The following is a 22,083-nucleotide window of genomic DNA, read 5'->3' on the forward strand; positions in this document are numbered from 1 at the left end:
CTGTTTGCTATGGCATTTGGCATCATTTCATGTTAGTAGTCAACTTGTTGCATTTTTGCACCATGCGGCTCTTGTGGCCACGCAGATTGAGCAGCCCACAATCTGCTATTCATTTCATTCGGTGCTGTCTTGTGATCAAAAATAAAGTGCCATTAAACAAAAGTGGCCCTGCTGTGGCATTTCTAGTATTTTACAACACTTGCTGAATGACTGAATGACAGTCAAGTCACTGTTCATTATCTGTGACCTAAGGAAATGTCTTCTTCCCATGGCACAAAAGTCTGAAGAGCTTGACCACGCAGAACTTCTCTTAAGTGAGACTATGTGCACAAACAATAGTTTTTGTCACTTCAAAGATGCAACATCGTTTATGTCGGTGAAACAAAAATATCTAGAGAGCGGATAAGGTCGCCGGCAGTCAGCGGAGCACATGTACACTATGCATTTCATTCCCTTTTGCCGTGACTAAGCTACATTAGGACGCAGTTCAGCTGCATGTTCTGTACTCCATTCACTTCTCTCTATACATGTGCATTTGTTCTCCTTCTTTTGTGCCGCTTATTTCTTTTAGCTTTTCAGTCGTGTATTTTTGGATACAGCCCTTTGTCACCTCATTGGTCTTTGCATTTCATTTGTGAGTAGATGAATACCATGCATAACTTTTCTAATGCTTTTTGCATTCATTTGGGTCTTGCAGGACTCTTTCCATAGACGAAATGCGGGTTGTTTTCCCCTACGACTACAACTTTGCGGAAGCTTTTACTGAGGAGGTAATGAGTTTGCATTGGTTGTTGCGGTTCTTTTACATTACTTGGTGCCGTTTCACTGCAGGCTGTGAACATCATCAAGTGGATTAAGCTTGTTCACAAAAAGAGCAGTGTGCCCTTTACAGCTGATTCTCCTCTTCCCTCTGACTTTTCTATCAAGGCAAAGGTAAGTCTTGGGAAATTTGTCAGCTCTCTTTAGATGAATTAGGTTTTTTTTTTATGAAATTGTGATCAGATGCTTCTCATTGCAGAAATAGAATAATATACTGAGATACACTTTTGTGAGGCAACAACTGATTTTTTTTTTTTTCATGTGTACTACTGGCTTGTCAGCTCTTTAACTCCCTAACAAACACATTTTTTTTTTAAACGGTCATTTAGTACCTGTGCTGCTATCTGTCAGTAAACCAAAAGAATGCCTTGGAAGCCCTACTTGCCTTACACCAGGCATAGAGTACCAGAAAACGCACGACAAGCTGGACTTGTCATGAGCCAGAAATGACAGTTGGCTTATGATGAGTCTGGCTCGACCAGGTCCGCTTGGGGGTTAATGTTGAATTTTACTTTATCTGTGTAACAGTGCACCTGGTTTATATTGCATGGTTGCATGGTTTATATTGTAGGTTGAAATGCAAACGACTATTTCTGCCAAAATTTTTCTTATGCAAACGTGCCCCAGTGGCTCAATGGTTAGGGCACTTGGCTACTGAACCAAAGTTCCCAGGTTCTCCACCTTGGGGAAAAGGAAATCAAGGAAATGGGGCAGTATCTGTCACATCTCACTGGACACCTGAAGGAGCTGTAAGGGAAGGGATAAAGGAGGGAGTGAGAGAAGAAAGGAAGAAAAAGGTGTGGAGGGATTATTCGACCACCTGGGGATTTTTAAGGTGCATGGACATTGCAGAGCACACCAGCGCTTTTGTGTTTGGCCTCCATGGAAACCCCGGTAACTGCTTTTTAGGAAAGCAATTTACAGTTATCCATAACTCTCAATGGATCTGCTCTTTTAAGCTTAAGCTCCAGGTTGAAAAAAATTGAAAATTGGTGTTTGAGGAAAGGAAATGGCACAGTAACTGTCTCCCATTCTGGTGGACACCCTAACTATGCCTAAGGGAAGGGATAAAGGAGGGAGTGAAAGAAGAAAGGAAGAGAGAGGTGTCCCACCAGAGGGCTCCAGAATAATTTCAACCAACTTGGAGTACCTGGAGATCTTCAATGTGCACTGACATCCTTTATGTGCACTGACACCTTTTGGGAGCAAAATGCAAAAGGTGTCAGTGCAAATTGAAGATCTCCAGGTGGTTGAAATTATTCCGGTGCCCTCCACTACAGCACCTCTTCCTTCCTTTCTTCTTTAACTCCCTCCTTTATCCCTTCCCTTAGGAATGGTTAGGGTGTCCACCCAGATGTGAGACAGTTACTGTGCCATTTCCTTTCCTCAAAAACCAATATTCAATTTTTTCAACCTGAGGGGTCCATTCAGTGCTGTGGATAACTATAAATTGCTTTTCTAAAAAGCAGTTACCAGTCTACTAGGCTGGTTTAACTCCCTTTTATGAGGGCTGAGTGCAGTAAGGGCAGCAGGCTTTTATATTTACTGTGCAGCCAAGCATGTATGGATGCAAATGGGTTATAATGCATTAAAACTGGCAAAAATGTAAAATGGACAGCAGTAGTGGAGAGCAGACTGAAAAATGTTATTTCTTGTGTGTGTAAAGTTTGAGTGCTTACAAGTTAACTTTAATGGCAATAAAATTTTTAAGAGTTTCTTCCTCAAGTACGCACTCATCAGATTGCCTTGCTAAAAGCTACTTGACTCACAGTATGTTGTGTTTGTGCCAGACACTGACCGTAGAGCTTGGTGATGATCCTTTCGAGGTGAAACTCAGAAACAACTATGAGGTGAGAGCCTTTCTCTGTGCTCAGTTGCATGTGCTGAACCTGATGCACACTGTTAACAACAGTGTTGAACTTTTATGCACCTATACATTTTCTCTGCAGCTACTCGAGGATGAGTATCATGAAAGCTTGAAGAGGAAGAGGATGCTTGATGAGAAGATTGAAAACTACCGCAAAACACATCTCTTGCTGCCAGGTAAATTCGGTGATAGCTTTGTAACCAGTGTCCCATTTTTGACTTACTGTGTAGCCTGTGCTGTCAATATGTGTCTGTTTTTATCTTTCTGTTTGTTTGTTTTTAACTAAAAGCTGTTGCAACACACACTTATTTGCTCACAGAAGCAACAGAACCTTCACTCTCTCTTTTGCCCTGCTTTGCTGCAGCCATGATTTCTGCACCAGGGCACATTCATTCCTCGGGTGTGATTTAGACGTGAAATTTGGTCTGTCAGCACTGTCACCTTCAGATAACCTTGAACTGTACTAACCAAGTGACATGACAGTTTTTGTAGTTATACCATTCGCAGAATTCCTTATAAGCCCCATGTTTAGTTAAAATATGGCGTGCTGACTGCCCCAAAACTCGAGGAGTTCTGTAAACTGTTGTGTCATTTATGGCAGCCAGATGAAAAAGGTTCAGAGATTGAACGGCTCACGTAAAGAATTTTGGATTACTTTCATGAGTAGTTGATTCCTGGGCCCATATGCAGTGCGCTGTCTGATCCGGATCATGAGAGGGAAATAACTAGAAGAATAAGAATGTGGTGGAGCGCATATGGCAGGTTCTCAGATCATGAATGGCAGTTTACCAATATTCCTCAAGAGAAAAGTATACAACAGCTGTATCTTACCGGTACTCACCTACAGAGCAGAAACGTGGAGGCTAACGAAAAGGGTTCAGCGTAAGCTAAGGAAAACGCAGCGAGCTATAGAAAGAAAAATGGTAGACCGGAAGCGGGCAGATTGGGTGAGGGAACAAACGCGGGTTAATGACATCCTAGTCGAAATCAAGAGAAAGAAATGGGCTTGGACAGGGCATGTAATGCGAAGGCAAGATAGCCGCTTGTCCTTAAGGGTAACAGAGTGGATTCTAAGAGAAGGCAAGCGTAGCAAGTGGCGGCAGAAAGTTAGGTGGGCAGATGAGATTAAGAAGTTTGTTGGGATATGATGGCCATAGCTGGCAAAGGACAGGGTTAATTGGAGAGACATGGGAAAGGCTTTTGCCCTGTAGTGGGCATAGTCAGGCTGATGATTATGATGATGATGATCTGCTAACTGTTTAGAACCAGCTGCTATGGATGGATGAATTTTGAAAAATAGTTTTTGCGACAAATATGAGAAAAGAACTCCTCAGTCTATCATGCTGTACTGCACTTGTACATGACCATACATGAAAGCACGTAATCTGCCTGCAGCTTCCAAGGTGAACGAACTGTATGCCAGTCTGAGCAAGAAAAATGCTGACATATACGTACAGCGCTCCAAGCAGCTTTTGCAAGGTGCACCGCTACGCTCTCATCTTGCACTGTGGCACTTCGACCAGATTGAGGTCCTGGCACTAGCCGACCCATCTTACCATGGTACAGAGGCTGTTGTCGAGGTCATGCGTCGACTTGATCCTGAAAGGTGAGTGCTTGCTCAGTAATGCTGAGCTGCACCACTGTCATTTCACATTGAAGCATTTTTCTTTTGCCCAGGTTTTGAATTTAATTTTTGTGTTTTAAGGGATGTTTTGGTAGATACTGCATTGAACACTAAGGCTTGCCAGTCCAGATAAGTTGACATTATTTCTGGCAGTATGCTGTGGGCACTAGCATTGCAGCATTTTTCATCTTATCATTGCCATCAAGCAACATAAAGTCCCATTCAACTTATCCAGGAAATGAAGTGTGATTTAGTTGGTATTCTATCAAGCAGATTACCATTCAAAACGAGAGGACGGAAATAAGAGATCTCACTCAATTCTGAGATAACTTCTATCAAGCAGATTACCATTCAAAACGAGAGGACGGAAATAAGAGATCTCACTCAATTCTGAGATAACTTCTATCATTACAAGTTAGAATAGAAAAATGTAGATAAATTGTTCAAGTGTAATAAAGTTGAGCATGAACATGCTGAAATTCAACTTAACAGACAGTCTCTGGCTCAGGGGTAGTTGGCAGTCTAATTTTATTGTACATGTTCTGTTTTGCAGTACACTGATGTGTTCTAGGGTGTAACCGTAATTCTAATCATGCTGAAGAGCCTCCGCAGTGGCTCAGTGGTTATGGTGCTCGGCTGCTGACCCGAAAGACGTGGGTTTGATCCCAGCCGTGGCAGTCGCATTTCGGTGAAGGCGAAATGCTAGCGGCCCATGTACTGTGCGATTTCAACGCACATTAAAGAACCCCAGGTGGTCAAAATTATTCAGACACCTCCACTGCAGCGCCCCTCATAGCCTGAGTCGCTTTGGGACATTATACCCCACAAACAAACATAATCATGCCGAATGCTGATGGTGTTTCCGACATGCAGCCCCTACCCGGAAGAGGGAATGCAGTTCTCTACCCTGTGGTGCCGCCGAGTGACAGGCAGCGTCAAGTCTGTCACATGCCAGCTGCGTGACTTCCCACAGTTCATGGTTGATTGGCGTGAATTCCAGGTGTGGGGCACCTTGGCTGGGGCTGAGCAGGAAGCACCACCACGAGGTATGAAGCGAACTGCGAGCATTTCTTGCTCTGTTCTTTGGCCATTCATGCATATGGAAGCAACCCATTTTGTTGTTCATGTATGGATTCTTGTAGCTGTGACTGGGCTGTGGCTATGTGGACTGGGCTGTAGCTCGGCTGCATGGGCTAAGGAGGGGGCACTGTGCAAGGTGCACCATCTTGGGAATTATAGTAAATACATTAGAGTGTCTGGCATAAGACAGGAATTAGAATGGGAGCCCCTTAAAGTAAGAAGGAGAAAGCTAAGGCGTAAATTTTTTCATAATATATATTACAACAGGATTGCTATTCCTAGAGAGAAGTACATTTTTCATCCACACCCAGATCCGAGCGGGTTGATTATAACCATAAAGTGCGCGAATTCAGATCAAGAACCGATATGTTCAAGATGTCGTTTTTATGCGTTGCATATTGCAATCACTCAGTTCAGCCCTTGGGCGCGGCCGGGCAGCCACCATTGACCTTTAGCGCAACCACGTGACGTGACGTCACGACAGCCGGAGGAAAAGCTGGGCCCCAACTCGCGCGGTCGCGTGCGGCCGCAGCCACCACCTGACTCCCGCTCCTCCCGCTAGGGGCGCTGCGCCGGCGCGTGACGTCACGGAGGAACAGCTGGGCCCCAACTTGCGCGGTTGCGCGCGGCCGCAGCCACCACCTGACTCCCGCTCCTCCCGCTAGGGGCGCTGCGCCGGCGGGTGACGTCACGGAGGAAAAGCTGGGCCCCAACTGGCGCGGTCGCGCGCGGCCACAGCCACCACCTGACTCCCGCTCCTCCCGCTAGGGGCGCTGCGCTATGATTGACATCACGGCATATGTATAAAAGAGCTGCGCTCCTTCGCCGGGACAGTCTTATACCCCTGTCACACAGGCAATATGCAACGCATTCTTGGCTTAACCAAGCTAAGCCTGGCCATTTTTTCCTCACACTGTTCGAGAATGGAATGCTTTATCTTCATTTCTTGTTAATATTACTGACAATGAAGTGTTTGCATTGTCATTGTGATAATTTTGTAATAACTTTTTTCCTTGTAATAATTTTTTTTTTTTTTTGCTTTGTACAACCTACCCCTCCACTGTAATTCCACTGTGGTGCTGTGGGTAAATGAATAAATAAAAATAAATAGATAAATCTGTGGTTATGGGATCCAACTAGGTCTAGGTTCTGGAGTTGTAGAAATATGGGCCATCATTTGGGTTGAGAGTGTTTCACTTTTCTATGTAAGTATTGGTGTACTGATCAATTTCCCACTTACTTGATCAGTAAGTAGTTCTTTAGAATTCTTTCTTTAGATTTTTATAAGTAGTTAATCGATCGACTTTCGTTTATAGATGCTTGCCAGGGACATTTGGTTGTCAGAGTGGTGAACAAGCATGATATGTTACTTTTTTTTTTAATATTTAGAATGGGGGCAGATTCTTGCGCATTATTTACAAGAAAGGTATGGAAGGAGCACTACTTGTTGAGCCTAAACACTATTGCATCGGGTATATATGTCTGTGTTTCTTGATATGTAATTGTCACCTTACATCTGCATTCCTGTGACCAGATCTACGACATTAGTTTTTTGCACTGAAGTTTCTGTACACTAAGCTTGAAATATGTTTGCAGCAAAACGGAGCTCAACCGTGGAAGTTGGTGCACCATGGGGGAATATGACAGTGCAGAGAAGCATGCCATCCCTCAAATTCTACCATGACTTGACTTGGGGTGAGTGGTGGGGATCGTTACACTAGCAAACAGCAGAAATAAAAAAAGAAAAATTGGAAGGGACACTCAAGTTCCTCCTCAAGGGTATGATGTGATAGTGATAATGGGTTAATGACCATATGTGCGGAGTGCGTCAATCTTGGCTTTACATTCATAAATCCGTGGGAGTCCTCATACCATTCCTGACGCAGTGGTGCAGAGATTAAGCGATGCATTGCAATGGCACACCGGTGGGACTTGTACAACCCAGGCTGCTCTTCCTGAGCAACCTCTTGCAGCCAATCACTAATTTAGCTGCAACCTGCCACGGTCGTTAGTTTGCTCACAATCTGGTGAACAGGTTGTGACGACGCCACAAAAGCACGTGGCCTAGGTGGCCCGTCTAGGTGGCTTCTCCGGGGATTTTTCGCTCACAACGCTGATGAAGGGTTTGACGACACCAGATTTTCTGAAGAATGGGAGCCTTGATGCTATTAAGTTTAAAAAGACACATCCATCATTACACCTGGTTGTCGAGCTCAGTTTTGGTGAAAAAAAGGCACGTTAAAGTCGGGTAAAGTATAGTGTCTGGCGCATATCGCATCTCTTGCATTACTGGGACAAAATGCATGAAGCCCACTTTTCAGAAATTGTCTGCTGTCGTGCTAAACGGAGTGACCTCACGAAGGTTTTATTATCTCATGCTGCTGGCTTTAGGGAAGTCTAGAATAATCTGGTGTGCATTTTTCGTTAATCTGTACCACAGTTAGAAGTCTGGTGTGTGCTTCATGCAGACCTCGGATACCTGGGCCTGACATATGGTGCCTGCTGGGAGCCCATCACGGCCCAAGTCAGCCTCTGCATGGAGAAAGTTAGTCGTCCGTCAGCTGATCCGAGCCCAGCATTGGCCTGGTGGGATAAGGCACGCCTGCTGCTACATGGACGCCTTACGGTGTCAGCAAGGCATCTGGCCCTCTTCCAGCATGTCTCTATGGACCCTTACAATGACACCGAGATGTTTGAAGTGTCCTGGAGTGACGCCATTGTCGACTGGACGAATGGTATGTGCTCTTGAGCGGGTGAGCTTATTTCTCTGCTCAGAGAATGTGGAAATAGATTTGTGAGCGATGAAGTGAATGAAATAAAAAGAACAAAAAACTTGCCTTGCTCATATATAAGGACACTGATGGTTATAATTGAGAAATTCTGTGTGGCACTTTATTTGTGTGCAATAAAAGCAACCCCAGATTAAAATTGGCATTGAAAATTGGCAATGAATTGGGTTTGAAAGTTTGCATGCTGCTGATGTTTTTGCTGCTGTCATTAATGCCGATAAAATGTTGCACCTCATTTCAAAAAAATTTCAAATTGCAAAGGTGAGAATTGAGGCGACGCCGCAACTAGCTCTGATTGGCACTAAATTACTTAGAAAGAACAGTACCAATGCATGACCAAGTGCCGCGAGTTGCAAAGCACAGTGCTGACCTCAACCTATAAGTTTTTTTCTGCAATACAAAATATATCAATAGAAGGGGCAAATAATTATAGGTGAGAAACTTTCAAAACAAAAAAAGAAAAATGACAGTAAGTGACATTTATTTGCAGAATAGTGGTGCTTGTTGCTTGCATTTCAAACAAGTATACAACATTATTTATTCTCTGAGCCACTGTGATCTATGATTGTTGGTACTTTTTCCTCTTCCTTTCTTGAAAAACCAAAATTTCAGAGCAAGACTAGATAGGTGAAATAAACACGAGTGCTTTACTAGAGCAATGCCTCTGAAATGCATGTCATTTTTGGAATCAGAAGGAATGTTTATTAGGAATGTTTATACTCCTCACGTCCATCTTTTCATGAGGTTTCACAGTGCCAGCACTGCCAGAAGCTGCTCAAGGCTGCACAGTCGATCTGGTTCCACGTGAGAAAAGGGTTCGAAGAGCGCCATTAAAAGAAGCAGCACTCAGAGGTGCACTAAAGAAGAATCTGAACTCGTCTTTTTACCGTGGGAACTCTAGCTACACGTTCCGGGCATTCTTAGAAACTTCGAATTATTGTCCTGTGTGGCTGAATGCCCTAATTAAATCAGATTAAACGTCCCAGCTCCCGCCTTTTTTTTTTAACTCAATGCGGTAGCTGGCGGAGTTAGCCAATGCATAGAGTGCATTTCAGCCAGTCCAGTGGCGGCTTTGCTTTCGCTTTTATTTTGTTCTTTAGGTTTCTGTGAATAAACAGTTTCAGTCACAGACAATATGGCCGCAAATTAGGCCAACGGAAATAAAAATACACGTGGACTCTTCGATTTACATATTACTTCGCCGATGGCAGAGCGGCAAGCCGCCATGGGACTGGCTGACACGTTGGTTGACTCCTCCTACCTGCCGTGTTGAGTTTGAAAAAAAGACTGGAGCCGGGACGTTTAATTCGATTTAATTAGGGCAAACAGCCGCACAGGACAATTATTCGAAGTTTCTAAGAATGCCTGGAACGTGTAGATAGAGTTCCTGCGATAAAAAGGCGAGTTCAGATTCCTCTTTAGTGCACCTTTAAGGGGCGTGGTGCACAGCTCGATATATCAAATGTTCCACTGAATGAGAGTTCGATGCGTGTGAACAGTAATGCCATGCTTTTGTATGGGATTATCAAGTGGATGTTCTGACTGTTCGATATGAACAGTACTTTGATATATCCGGGAGCGACTGTATCATTAATTAGCACTGGTTGCTTATAGTGTTAATAACTTTTGCTTCTTGTTTTATCAGTGGAGCTTGGACCTCTTTTTTTGTGCCACTCAGTATAGCAGAAATTACGCATGCTTTGCATAGCATGCATAGCACTGTTAGACACACAGCTTTTGTGAGTCAGCTCTGGAGCTGAAATGCTGTGTCCAAAAATCACTCACTGCTTGACATGATGTGACATACTAGCAGCACGTCCATGCTCCTTAAGGGCAGCATCTTTATTGAGCAAAAGGGAACCACCACTACCTGATGTGAAAAGGCTATCATAAAGGAAACCTTTTGTAATGTGTATATGGATGATTTTTTTATTATTTCTGACAGATTTGTCTTTTTCATTGTGCCATGATCGCAAGTCCAGCATTTCGTAGGCAGCTTCAATATTTGGCACTAATCTTTCCAGGCAAAATTGTGATGAAAGGAAACCTGGGAATGTATGTCCACACAGCCTCCCGGTACAATGGCAGTCGCCTGGTTCACATTCCCAACCTCAAAATCAGGTCAGTGTTAACTCATCACCAAAGCGAAAATTAATTGCACATTTAGGATCGTGTTTCACATAGATGCATACACTGCTTATAAGAGAAAAAGTGGTTTGTTGGAAGTTATTATGGCAAGCAATTTCAAAGGGAGAGAAACTGCTGCTGACTTTGGCTGCTGATGCCATTTCTCAGCATGAAGATGAACTGGCTCTGTGTGGGAAATCCGTATGACCACCACAGCATCACACCCTATGCTCCTGACAAGATTCCCGAGTACTCAAGCAACCAGGTAAATAACCTGTTATACTTGATTTTTCGTTGACCTGCAGGATGTTTTCACACCACCGTTTTTGTAAAATTGTTATGGAGCTACTATCATAATGCTGCAGTGTTTTTTTTTGTAAAAGTTTTGTTTCTTGATTGATATATAGTATGATGTTATGATTTTTTATTTCACAACACAGACCAAGTTATTTTAAGTACAGTTGTCCACACACCTGTCTAGAACGCCCAAACACCGTGCCAGGGAGTACACTTGCATTAATAACGAGTGGCCTAGGGCTCAAAACAAGACCTTATTGTGCATGAACTTTTCCATCAGTCATGTTTAACTCCTCATATCCTTAAAAGTGGATATCAGGCCTACCAGGCAGTGGTGACTGTCATAAATGCACTACAAAGCGCACCGTTTGAGTGCTCTAGACAAGTGTGTGGACGACTGTACAATTGCAAAAAGTCACTAGTTTGTTCACAAAGGATTGGGATCACACAGACATATGTCTACCAGGGTCATGACTGTTCTTGATCACAAGCCCAGGCTATAAGTTGTGCATCACGTTTAAATCGAACATATCCGAAAGGCGTGGCTGGCACCCTCATTGTCTGGCTTTGACTATGCCTTTTATATTTTCTTATCATCTCTTGCATTGCTTTTGATCATTTTTGTCGTGCAGTGCATCACTTCAAAGACGTCCACTTGTTAAAGAACATATATTCTCAAGCTATTCTCATAGCCTCTTGGCCCTTCTTGCCGGAAGAAACACAAAGTTGCGAGTTTCTTCAGAGTCAGTAGTGTCCGGAATTGTGCATGATTCTACTTAGCTTCTGCTTTCTTAGTGGCCACATTTGAGCCTCATTTTGTGGCCACTTCTGGTTTTACCTGGAAGGTCCCCAGATAGAAGGTCCCAGTACAGTCATGACTACGGGACCTCCTTCTGTATAAATTTGTCCACCTTATATTTTATTCCAATAAAGTTATTCTAATTCTGCAGGTTTTGGGGGGACCAATGTAACTACTGTGATTGGAAAAAATGATATAACATGTGCCTCAACTCTGCAGGAACATGACAGCTACCGAGCATTCCGATCTCAGAACCTGAACCTCTCAGTATCTCTGGAAACAAAAGCAGTGGCCTTGGAGACAGCAGACTCTATCCCCACCTTGCTAGTCTACAGTTCCACACTCAAGTGGCTGGAAGGTTTGAAGGTAACATTTCCTTCTCATTGCTGCTGCTTTGTTCCTACTGGGACGCTCAACAGAGCAAAGTCGCTATCAGTGGGATGTCGCAATTAGTAAAGCATTTCTTTTTGTTTATTTACTGCCCTGGGCTGATTGGCAGGCCTATGTTATAAAGCCATATATTACGAGGGAAATCACTGTCACTTTTCCGTCCCTTGAGCGAGAATGAAAAGTGTGAGATTTATTTAAATTTTATAGACCTAATATAATTTTTTATTCATTCATTCAGTAATTTGAAAGGTGAGTCATTGGAGGCGCACTTCAATGAAATCTTCATTGCAGATGATGAAGGACAGCATGCATCATGTGGGATATGGAATCACATCATCTTTTCACTTCCTAGACAGAGTCACGTGCTGTGATCATGATAGATAGCTTGGCTGAGTCGCATGAGAACTGAGTACAGTGCTCATCATGGTTTCCATTGATCACAGCGTGGCTCACATTACTCAGTCAGCACTTGGTCAAAATATGCAAGCAACTTATTTAGGAACTGGACATGAAGGTAGCAAGTCCCACTTATGAACCTTCACGCATTGACAAGTGGAACCTTTCCATTGTGTGACTACAAGAATGTAGTTTATCAAAAAAGCTTCCGCTTCTTTTTCTGTGCACTGCAGGCCATCTTAAGTGGGCTTCCCAAGCTGACTCGTCGGGGCCCACTCTTTGGCAACGTGAAACCACGTAAAAGCCAGCTGACACGGCATGTACGCCAGCTGCAGCTCTCGCTGGCGCTGCACAAGTTCCAAGTGTGCTACTGGACCTCACTGGCCCGGCAGCACGGCTTTGAGTTGCTGGCCGGCCGCATCCAGCTCAGCTCTGAGCACAGCCTAGTGCTGGACACATTGCGCGATGGTCTGCTGCACAGGTTAGTTTCTTTTTTTTTTTTTGCTTCCGAGTACAGAACACATGTTGTCAATTAGTGATGGCTGTGTGTTTTGGATGCTTGCAAACAGTATACATGCACAATGCTTGTGGCCTACAAACTACAGGTGCTGAGAAAAAAAACTGCTTACTCTGTGCACATCAAAATTTAGTTTAAAAAGTTGGTGGATGAATTTTTGAATGTAAAGCTCATGTAAGCAAGACAGGAAGTTTGTGCAGCTACTGCGACTCGTAATTTCATGAAATAAAATAGTGTATATATTTGCAGGCACTGGAAATCACTAATTGGTGTTTTTCACAGTTACTGGATTTTTTTTTGTCAATTTTTCGCTCAAGGACTGGATAAATTGCATTATTGCTGTAATCAGTCATCTCAAGGGAAAAAAAAAATTACCACATAGTATCCGGACAACTATTTGCACTGAATCTATTGTGCCAAGATTTTTTTTAACTTATGCACTACTAGGCGCATTTTCCTGCTTTGGTGTCAAGATATCATTTTTTGGTTAACAATAAGAAAAAGAAAAGATAGTGTGTTTGAATGCTGTAGTGTCTGTACCTTTACTTCTGCTGAGCCATGCATAACTGAGCTGTACTTTTGTGCTTTCTTTGTTCTTCTTACACAATATGTAACTTTAACTGTTTTGGTACTTGCTTGCTCTCTCTTGTGCTGCCTCCTTTGTGAACACAGTTATGCAACCCAGAATCCAAGGTATGGTTTACAGCATCCGCTGACCCTTAGCACGAAACTTAGCACAAAGTGATGTCATGTGATTCAGGACCACGTTTTTGATGATAAGTTTAATTTTCGTTGTGCATGCTTTGTGTAGAGTTTGCAGTGCAGAGCAAAATACTTAGAAAACAAAAGGATATTTCAACATTAATTATAGAGTGAGACTATAAACTTATGTGACAAGAGCCTATATTTTTTATATCTTTAGTAAATGTCCTTAAGGGGCAACACAGCTTTGAAATCCCCACAAAAAATGGCCAAAATAATTTGAGTTTTGAAAAATGTTGTATCCGCTTGTTTGCCTCATTTTTTATGCTGTCCCAAAATCTCATTGCTGAAACCGACCGGAAAGAACCGTAAAAAGTTGTTTGAACCGCGGCAGCTGTGCATCGCAGAGAAACGCTCAAACAGAAGGTGCTTTTCCTCCGTTATGGTTTTCTGCCTAGATACTTTGTGAAGCAGATTTCCTCATGACTGTTTTATCTATTTTGAGCCTATTTGCTTTGTTGCACTTCAAGGACAGTAGTGCAGGTCGAGACATTCTTTGTTTTTCAAGCTTAGGAATTTAAAACTTCGGAATAAATTTCATACATGAAATTTTCTTCTCTCTAGATATGCCAATGGATGTTGCATTGCAAAAATTCAAAACCAAAATTTGTGCTTTGCAAAAAAAAATTAAACGAAATTCTTGATCTGTACCACACCAGTAGGAATGCAGTGAATGTTGAGCCAGCCTTCCGCCACATTTTTTCAACTCTGCAGCCTTTTCTCATGATTCAGAATATATATTGCATGTGTTCTTGCTGCATTTTGAAATTTCCTTGTGTTGTGTGATGTAGTTCTTGCCTCATTGTAACTGTTGTGTATGCCCACCTGCTAGGGCCCCGTAAAGGGGCCTGCAGTATTGAAAATAAATAAATAAATAAAAAATATTAGAAAACAATTTTCTGAAGATATACCATAACAGTGAAATTTTGTGAGAGTAGTCAGATAATTATTTCTAATATAATAAAAAAATTTCATATATATACATCAAGAAATAAAAAAAGTTTTCGCTGAAAGCTGCGTCCCCCCTTAACTCTCTTTCGTCCTCATAAATTTTTTCATATCGCCCTCTGGATCCTTGACGGGTGCAATAAAGTTATTTCATCATCATCATCATCATCTCAGTGTCATTTTATCCAATGAACAATTTGTATCATGTTTTCATTGTCTTTCTTGTTCTGTTGATGTTGACTTTTTTAGCATTTCAGCTCTTTTCTTTGTTATATTGCTTAACGAGCACTTCAGGCACCATGCAGGTGCCTAGCAAATGGTCAGGGTGATCAGTACTGTCCAATTTTTACATTTATTAAGCCATAGGTTCTGTAAGATTTTAGTTTAGAATTCTGAGACATTGTTTAAAATCATGCTTGCATTGCGTGCATTGCTGCCACTGCAGACCGCGTGCCAGCTGGTCTGTGTCCTACATGAATTGTGAGCTGGGCGACAGTGAAGTGTGGCTCTACAATGCCAGTGCTGAGGCAGCCTCAGGCGAGCAGCCAGGAGCAGCCGTGGACGCTGGAACTGAAATTTCAGGTAGTTCAACTCCAGCGGATGAAGAATTTGGCCAGCGGGCCCTGCCACAAGTTCCATTGCCTCCACAGCGCAAGTGAGTGCCGTATACTTTTTGAACTCTGCAGATTTGTTATACTACTTTTGAACTAACGCTGTGGCATATTTTTTTTTCCGGTTCCTTTTCTGGTCATTGCTTGCATCAGAATAGATAACAGTTGATATTTTGGGCAAGGAAGCCAAAGGAAATAAAAGCTGTTGAGATGAAAAGAATGGAAAAATTTAGGTTTCAAAAGTGAATAAAATTGTAATGTTTCTGCAATTGTTAGTTTGTTAAATGCCACTTGATCGCCATAGGACACTTGCACATCGAATAGCTGTGACTTCTTTATTCGAGAGGTCAGTTTTCAGGCATGTCGCATATATTTTAAATCTTGCCAGAACAGCTTTTTGGGGTTCGCTTTATTTCAGCATACTGGTTACTGTACGAGTTAAAGCTAAACTTCGTAAAACCGGTACTTTTCAAAGCACGAAGCATGGACAGCAGTGTGAGCCACTGGCCACTGACAATGGTTTGCAGCTGTTCAAGTTTTAAAAGCTGCAAGTTCGTGTAATAATTGCCCATATTGTACTGTCAAGTACAGTAGACTTAAATCATGATGTGCCTCCTTTGAGGTGGATTGTTTTTTATCATGCATTGCTAATGAGCTCTGAGGCTCTGACTTTTTTACTCTAAATGAAAAGTTGTATTGTATGTTTCTCTTTCTTGAATTAGCTTGTTGAGCTCTTCTTGCTTTTGCCAACGTTCAGCAACACAAAGCTGTGTTGATTTCAGCAGCGCACAGTATTGCTGGAAAGGAGGCTCGCCCACCCCCCTTTTGGTTTTTGAGTTCTTTGACTTGTGTTTCCAAAAACAGAAAGAAGAAATTTTAGAAATGCACATGACTAAGAGAGCCCCCTCGTTCTCAGGTATTTCCTGAGTGTGGCTCGAGTGTCCTATGGCCGGGAAACCAAGGTGCGAGGCAGTGCCGTCACTGCGCCAGAAGAGGACACACCGGTGCACCTCTTGGTTGTGCATGGCCTCAAAGGTGCCTGGACCAAGCATAACAGGGACGTTGTCTTTGGCCTCTTTGACAGCTATGTGGATGCCAAGCTCCTTCGCCGCAACCTTTCCACAGAGGCCCTCAGGGGCTTCCGTGTTGATGGACAACCCCTGACTTCACCTGAGCTTCGTCCTAGGCAAGGCCTGCTTTTATCTTGAAAATGTTGCATGCAAGTCTTCTAAAAAGCTTCTTTTGCATAGTTATTTTTTGTTCATGTACTTTCCATAGCACTTCTTTAATATGTATCAGAAAGCTTGAAAAAGTCAATAATTATAATCGATGTTTGCACTTAGACTAGTTGTTTGTGTCCACTCCGAGAAAAAAAAGATGTTTCAAAACAGAAAAATTACATTCGCATATGAGTTTCTATTTTGTATGTTGTTCACATTGCAAATGTTCACTAATTAAAATATGAAGCAATTCCATTACATTGTAAATAGAATTGAGAGAAATATCAAGTCCAGTTCCCTAAAATGAAAAGATATTGTGTGCTGGCCAAAGTTTATGAGTGTCTTTACGTCGGGTGCTGTGTGCAACTGTAATACATACGCTGCTGCGGTGGCTGAGTGGTTATGGCGCTCGGCTGCTGACCTGAAAGTCGCGGATTCAATTCGGGCTGCGGTGGTCAAATTTTGATGGAGGCGAAATTCTAGACGCCCGTGTACTGTGCGATGTCAGTGTACATTAAAGAACCCAAGGTGGTCGAAATTTCCGGAGCCCTTCACTACGGCATCCCTCATAGCCTGAGTCGCTTTAGAACATTAAACCCCCATAAACCTAAACATACGCCAACTGTTCACCAGGTTTTGTTACCATCCTACTGCTAATACTTGTGCTTAACCATGGTGCACACTACAAATCTTTAATGCACGCTTGTATAGATAGAAGCATTCACCTTTAACATGTCAGGGCCACAGTGTTGTGCATGGCTGTAAGGAGGGAGTCCAGGAGGTCTGTCATGGCTTTTTTCATGCATGCTACTATCCAGGGCCACTGGGGTTAGCTATTTTAGCACTGTTCACTTGTGACACGTAGAAATCAAGGAAAAGTGTGTCATGCGGCATACTGGTGTCCAAAGCGCACCAACACAAGCACAAGCACAAGCAGTCTGTGGGGATCATCTTTGTGTGCGTTACAGAAAAGAAGTGACCAATTAAAATTTGCAATTACTTCATCTGAAATGAAACTGATTTCAGTTGTCCGTTGCCACTGGGGTTAGCTATTTTAGCACTGTTCACTTGTGACACGTAGAAATCAAGGAAAAGTGTGTCATGCGGCATACTGGTGTCCAAAGCGCACCACCACAAGCACAAGCACAAGCAGTCTGTGGGGATCATCTTTGTGTGCGTTACAGAAAAGAAGTGACCAATTAAAATTTGCAATTACTTCATCTGAAATGAAACTGATTTCAGTTGTCCGTTGTCGCCCCCCAAAAGTAACTGAACGATCACTAAACACTGTAAACAGTAATCGAATACATTATTTTCCTTCCCACTTTAATAAGCATAAGTCAGATATACCCAGACTAGAAAGCTGGTCCAGTTTTTTAGATCTGTTGTCTGTTGCAATTCATACACTGTTTTCACCAGTGGTTGTTTTTGTAAGCTTTCATCAGTACTTTTCCTACGTTTCCTTGTGAAAACACAAATGTAGCGACACTGAAGACACTTGGTGTATATGCTGGAGGGAAGGGTGGAGTTGTAGCATTCGATGATCTTGTGCACCAGCTTGTAGTAGCGTTGCACTTTGTTCACTTCAAAGGGGACGAAGCTCAAGCTCACTAAACATGACATGGTGTTGTGCCATCGTAAAGAAATGCGAACTACAAAACACGTGGCTAGTCTAATGCAGGCAGCTCGGGTTTGCATGTTCAGATATTCTTGCGCTTGCGGCTTTTCCGTTGCCTGACCATTCGCGAAAGAATGTTCTGTGCTAGCACTATAGTGTTTGCCACCAAGTTCGGGTTTTCAGATGTATACCGGTGGTTACAACTTTTTTTTTTTCGTGGAACGTAAGTGATCACTAGTCATCGATTACTGAAAAAGAATAATTGGATTTCTGAGAACATTAAACTCCTCATGTCACTGAAAGCTCAACCAGGCCCTCCAGGCAGTGGCTGCCGTCATAAATGCACAACCGAATTACCCCTTCCAAAAGGTAACCAATGCATTAGAAAATTGAAGAAAATGTAATTTCTTACAAGTGATCAGTACATGTAACATATGATGTGCAACTCAGCTGGAAATCATGCTATGTTTATTAGTGTGGTCGTTGTGGATCTATCTAAACACGTGCAAAAAAGGCTGTATTTTTTTTAATGTTCTGGCTTGCTTCTGTAATTGTGTTTGCTGCTATACATACAATAGCTGCACTGCATACCTTTTGCCTCACTGCTTTCTCTGTACTTTTTCTCGAGCCAAAACTTTTTTCTCTGGCTTGTTGACCTGCATTAAGAGCTATAAAATGTTTTGTAAAACTTGTTTCAAAATACGTAAAGCATTGTCAGAAAGGTTTGATTCAAGTGCTGCTGCGAGTGTTCGCTCAATCGGCAGAGTGGTACATACATTGTACAGCTGAAAGGAAGCATGTGTGTCCCATGTCAGCCACGGTGATGTTTTGGCATGCACAATGCAGTCCCCGGCCAGCACGCAAGAGCACATCACCAGCTGTGTCAATGCTTCAGCAGCTGGAGTCTTCAGGCCCCAAAACAGTGTACACAGAAGACGTTGAGGGGGTTACTGTGGAAGAACAGCTCCATGGAGTTGCTGCTTGCCAGACTGATGACGTTCTCCACAAGAACTGGTCTGTTGAACTCGTAAACAGCCAGGTGAGACTCTAAATAATAATAGCCTGTTTTTACGGCTGATAGTGGTCATGATATTCACGATAACAGCTTGATTAATCATAAGAGATGCAGTGCACTCATGGTGCCGTCCATTAAAATCTAGCTTGTAATCCCTGCATGAAAAGCACCTTTAGGCTTGTCTAAAATGTGCATGTGTCATATGAAGTAGGGGAATGCATTATCTTTACTGATGTGCATGGTAGGACCAACTTACGCATGCCACTTGAAGCATGGTTTGAACCTAGGTTCTACTTGCAATGTTCTGCTAGTACTTTTAACTGATTTCTGTGTCCATAGTGTCAGCCCATTCCACATATTGCCAGTTGGTGCTGAGGCAAAAAGACGTTGACGCTGGTGGCGCGCAGGTTGAAGGACGTTGAAATTTCGCCGTGTCTCCCACTGAAGGACGTACTGCCGAGCCCTCTCTTGCCGGGTCCCTGTCTTGTCACTAACACCGTGACAAATCTGGTGGAGGTGGGATCGATCTCATGTCCCGTACCCCAACGGTTAGCCGGCGCTCCAGTCCTATACCCGTCAAGACGCCCGTCCACCGTGCTCGCCACCGGATTCGAGGCTTACCACCCGAGCCTGACCCATCGGGGTCAAGCCTGACCCCAACAAGCTTGCAGCGGTTGCGGAATTTCCACCCCCATGTGACAAGAAAGCTGTTCGGCGCTTTCTAGAGCTCTGCAGTTACTACCGGCGTTTTATCGAAAATTTCGCTGACCTCGCAGAACCGCTGACTCGCCTCAACTGCGACGCCACACCTTTTGTTTGGTCCCACGAGCAAGACGTGGCTTTCACCGAGCTCCGCCTTCGTCATCAAATGCCGCCCATTCTTGGCCATTTTGATGAGTGGGCTGGCACTGAAATACACACCGACGCCAGCAACATCAACCTCGGCGCAGTTCTCGTGCAACGCCAGGATGGCGTTGAACGAGTCATCGCTTATGCAAGCTGCGATCTGTCGCACGCAGAGATTAACTATTCCACGACAGAAAAAGAATGCCTTGCCATTATTTGTGCTGCTGCGAAATTTCGCCCATATCTTTATCGTCGCCCTTTCAAAGTGGTCACTGACCACCACTCCTTGTGTTGGTTGGCCAACCTGTGCGACCCGTTTGGACGCCTGGCGTGATGGAGCCTTCGCCTGCAGTAGTTTGACCTCACCATTGTCTATAAGTCCGGACATAAGCATAAAGACGCCGACACCCTCTCTCGTGCGCCTGTCGAATTCGCAACACCCGACAGGGACGACGACATCAGTTTCTTTGGCGTTATCCATTCTTCTGATTTGTCAACCCAGCAGCGCACCGATCCAGTGTTACGACCCCTCATCGATTACCTGAAAGGTCAGCCAGCCACCATTCCTAAATGTTTCTCTCGAGACCTGTCGTCGTTTTCCTTGCAACAAGGTGTGCTCTATAAGAAGAACCCTGGTTCCAGTTCGCGAGCGTACGTCCTCGTCGTGCCGACCACATTTCAAAAGGAAATGCTTTCTGCGTGCTATGACGAGCCAACCTCTGGCCATTTGGGATACTCTCGCACGCTTTCCAAAATACGCCAGCTCTTCTACTGGCCCAAACTTGCCACTGTTGTTACACGCTATGTGCAGAGCTGTCGGCAATGTCAGCGCCATAAGGCCCCGGCCGCCAAGCCTCCGGGGCTCCTCCAACCTATTACACCACCACGTGCCCTGTTCGATCAGGTCGGCATGGACCTTCTCAGCCCTTTCCCTTTGTCCTTGGGTGGCAACCGGTACATCATTGCCACAGACTACCTCACTCGATACGCTGAGGCCAGAGCCTTACCTCGTGGCATAGCGTCCGAGGTTGCATATTTCTTCGTGAATCAGATCGTACTTCAGCACGGCGCCCCGACCTACGTCATTATCGACCGAGGGACCTCCTTTACTTCCCAAATGATGGCCGAAATTTTTCAGCGAAGCGTTACGACCCACTTAAGACTACTGCTTACCACCCGCAGGCAAATGGGCTGACAGAGCGGCTTAATAAGACGATGGCGGACATGCTGGCGATGTACGTCGATGTGCAACACAGGACTTGGAACATGATCATACCATACGTGACATTCGCCTATAACACAGCAGTTCAAGAGACGACCCGTTTCACACCGTTCCTCCTCCTCTACGGCAGGGAGGTTCAGACGATGCTCGACGCAATGCTCCCTTGCGCAACCGATGACCAACTTTCTGCTCACACTGAGAAGTTTGCCCACGAAGCCGAGCAGGCTTGTAAGCTAGCACGTATTCACATCACACAGCAACAAGATAAAGACTTGCACTGATACAACCTCCGGCACAGACAAGTCTTCTACAATCCCGGCAACCAGGTTTGGGTATAGATACCTGTTCGACGGCGAGGCTTGTCCAAAAAACTCATTTGCTGCTATTTTGGTCCTTATAAAGTCTTGCGGCACGTCAGCGACATTAATTACGAGGTACTACCGGACGTGGCACTTTCACAGCAGAGAAGCCGTCGACTACCCCGTCCAGAGATCGTCCATGTTCTACGCATGAAGCCATATTTTGCACGGTGACCCCCCCAGATACTTCGAGCCTTTCTTGTGTGCTTGTGTGTGCTTGTGTTTGCACGCTCTTCTGCGCGTGTTTTTTTAAGGGGGGAGGAATGCCAGGTGGCACTGAGGCAAAAAGACGTTGACGCTGGTGGCGCGCGGATTGAAGGACGTTGAAGTTCGCAGTCTCTCCCACCGTAGGACGTGCTGCCAAGCCCTCTTTTGGCGGGTCCCTGTCTTGTCACCAACACCGTGACAATATGCTTTTGTGTCGGCTGCCTTTCTCAATATTTGGTTTGGTTTGGTTTGGTTTGGTTTATGGGGTTTTACGTCCCAAAGCAACTCAGGCCATGAGGGACGCTGTAGTAGAGGGCTCCGTATAATTTCAACCACCTGGGGTTCTTTAACGTGTGATGATAACACACAGTGCATGGGTCTCTAGCATTTCGCCTGCATCGGAATGCAACCGACGTGGCCGGAATCGAACCCGCGAATTTCGGGTCAGCAGCCAAGCACCATAACCACTGAGCCACCGCGGTGGCCTTTCTCAGTGTGAATGGAATAATATAGCCTTTTCTGAAGTTATACTTCTTAGTAAGTTTTTCTTGCATGTGTTGAGTTTGTCTA

The 22,083-nt window shown here is 44.0% G+C and overlaps 1 protein-coding gene across 4 annotated transcripts in view; it reads left to right on the forward strand.

The window, feature by feature from the left end:
• hob (bridge-like lipid transfer protein family member hobbit) overlaps nucleotides 1–22,083 on the forward strand; it is a 66,187-nt gene that overhangs the window by 27,806 nt on the left and 16,298 nt on the right. For all 4 annotated transcript variants that reach the window (XM_077654377.1, XM_077654379.1, XM_077654378.1 and 1 more), the window contains exons 23-37: nucleotides 698–770; nucleotides 832–933; nucleotides 2,610–2,669; nucleotides 2,769–2,862; nucleotides 4,082–4,292; nucleotides 5,184–5,356; nucleotides 6,987–7,085; nucleotides 7,859–8,125; nucleotides 10,204–10,300; nucleotides 10,475–10,571; nucleotides 11,622–11,768; nucleotides 12,422–12,669; nucleotides 14,861–15,070; nucleotides 15,943–16,212; nucleotides 18,711–18,903. In XM_077654377.1, coding sequence (XP_077510503.1) covers nucleotides 698–770; nucleotides 832–933; nucleotides 2,610–2,669; nucleotides 2,769–2,862; nucleotides 4,082–4,292; nucleotides 5,184–5,356; nucleotides 6,987–7,085; nucleotides 7,859–8,125; nucleotides 10,204–10,300; nucleotides 10,475–10,571; nucleotides 11,622–11,768; nucleotides 12,422–12,669; nucleotides 14,861–15,070; nucleotides 15,943–16,212; nucleotides 18,711–18,903 — 2,341 coding nt within the window. The remainder of the gene's footprint in view (nucleotides 1–697; nucleotides 771–831; nucleotides 934–2,609; nucleotides 2,670–2,768; nucleotides 2,863–4,081; nucleotides 4,293–5,183; nucleotides 5,357–6,986; nucleotides 7,086–7,858; nucleotides 8,126–10,203; nucleotides 10,301–10,474; nucleotides 10,572–11,621; nucleotides 11,769–12,421; nucleotides 12,670–14,860; nucleotides 15,071–15,942; nucleotides 16,213–18,710; nucleotides 18,904–22,083) is intronic.

This window comes from Amblyomma americanum, chromosome 2, assembly GCF_052857255.1.
Source record: "Amblyomma americanum isolate KBUSLIRL-KWMA chromosome 2, ASM5285725v1, whole genome shotgun sequence".
Classification (NCBI taxonomy): Eukaryota; Metazoa; Arthropoda; class Arachnida; order Ixodida; family Ixodidae; genus Amblyomma; species Amblyomma americanum.